At 35.2% G+C, this 1,686-nt stretch overlaps 1 protein-coding gene across 1 annotated transcript in view; it reads left to right on the top strand.

Annotated features, from left to right (window-relative positions):
• Positions 1 to 696, top strand: part of PTGER3 (prostaglandin E receptor 3) — a 104,494-nt gene extending 103,798 nt beyond the window's left edge. Inside the window, exon 4 of the mRNA XM_023762552.1 lies at positions 565 to 696. Coding sequence (XP_023618320.1) covers positions 565 to 625 — 61 coding nt within the window. The 3' untranslated portion in view covers positions 626 to 696. The remainder of the gene's footprint in view (positions 1 to 564) is intronic.
• The last annotated feature ends 990 nt before the right edge of the window (positions 697 to 1,686 follow it).

The raw sequence follows: 1,686 nt of genomic DNA, 5'->3' as shown, positions 1-1,686 counted from the left end.
AAAATTCTTTGCCTTACTAGTGTTATTAGATAAGGCCCACCTAGATAATCTCCCTGTCTTATAATTTGCTGTGTCATATGGCAACATAATCATGGGAATCTCTATATTCTCAGGGGATTAAGGCAGGGCATCATTGGAGGGGAACACTTTAGAAATTTTGCCTGGTATATTCAGTGTCTTGGAGTGGGTGGCCAAGAGATGACTTTTGTAAATGAAATTTAACAGGCACATGAAAGCGTATTAGAGATTGTAAATTTCTGGCCATCTACTTTTGGGTAAAAACATGATAGTCTTTTATTAGGTTGAGATGCAAGTCATTTTTCTTATGTTTCATAGCAGAATGTCAGTTCCAAACTGACTGGCCTCTAACTGGTTTAATAGATCTCTTCCTAAACAACATCCTTGAAGGTATACATTTCAGGAAGTCTCCAGAGAGCTCACTGTTGATATGACTGTTACTTCCTAATTAGAAAAAAAAAGGATGTGCATGATGAGTAATAAGCAAAAGAGACACGTGAAATATATGCTCTGACTAATAACATTTCCCAAACTCATTTTTCCTAGGCCACATTCCCAGGTGAAGCATCTCTTCATCTATCAAGGAGGGATGGCCAAGAAGACTTGATCAGGAACACGAGTTGATCAGTGAAAGATCTTAGTGGTATCCATGAACCTGTGGGAAAGAAATAGTGTTCTGAAAACTGTTGATAATTTGCAACCCAGTCAAGTGTTTACTAGTGTGACAGAAAGGGCCAGGGTAGAAGAGAAGAGAGGCTAATAAACTTCTTGAGAGGAGTGTCAGCAATGTCCAGGAGGCCTGGGAAATATTCTTCATAGAAGTTTGTGCCAGAAAATTCTTCTGTTCTGAAAAATAGGTTTGTTTTTTATTATCAAATATGGAGAGCTATGTAATCATTCATGTTTCTGTTTTTCCTTGGCTGCCAAAACCTCAGAACTAATAGCTATGTATCTCCTCCTTGTTCCTGGGAGATTTTCCTCCTTTTTTCTGTACCTGGTTGTTTGTATCTTTTATTCTTTATTTTGGCTATTTGTACATATGGCATAAAAGTTTTCATATATATTACTTAAAAGTTTTTGTAGAAGTAAGGAAGTGTGTTTTGTAAATATAGAAAATATAACATGGAGTATGTAGCAAAAATGTGCAAAATGAGGAATTTAATATCTTAACGGCAACTGACAAATAGGTAGATGTAAAAATATATAGAGTTAGAAAAAGGTAGTGAAAACATCTGGAAAATCCCATGAATGGAATAGCGTTGGGAGAAAAGAAACCTAGTTTAAGAGAAGAAGGAAACACTACTTAATATAGTAACAAAAATAACACCTTTTAACATGGGAGGCAATGTTCACCTTTTTTCTTAAAAAATTTTTTACAATATGTTTTTTCAATTACAGTTTATATTTACTACTATTTTGTATTAGTTTCAAGTGTACAGCATAGTGGTGAGACAATCATATACTTTACAAAGTATTTCCCCTGATATTTCCAGTACCCAAATGACCCATACACATAGTTAGTACAATAGTGTTGACTACATTTCATACACTGTATTTTACATCCCGTGACTATTTTGTAACCACCAGAGACTATGTTCACTTTAATATTACTGTAAACTCATAGCCCTTCACTGTTTTTTGGTGGGCAGCACAGGTACTCATTGACCT

The sequence above is a fragment of the Myotis lucifugus genome, unplaced genomic scaffold, assembly GCF_000147115.1.
Source record: "Myotis lucifugus unplaced genomic scaffold, Myoluc2.0 scaffold_251, whole genome shotgun sequence".
Classification (NCBI taxonomy): domain Eukaryota; kingdom Metazoa; phylum Chordata; class Mammalia; order Chiroptera; family Vespertilionidae; genus Myotis; species Myotis lucifugus.
The sequence above is the reverse complement of the archived record's forward strand: the minus strand, read 5'-3'. Positions and strand labels throughout refer to the sequence as shown.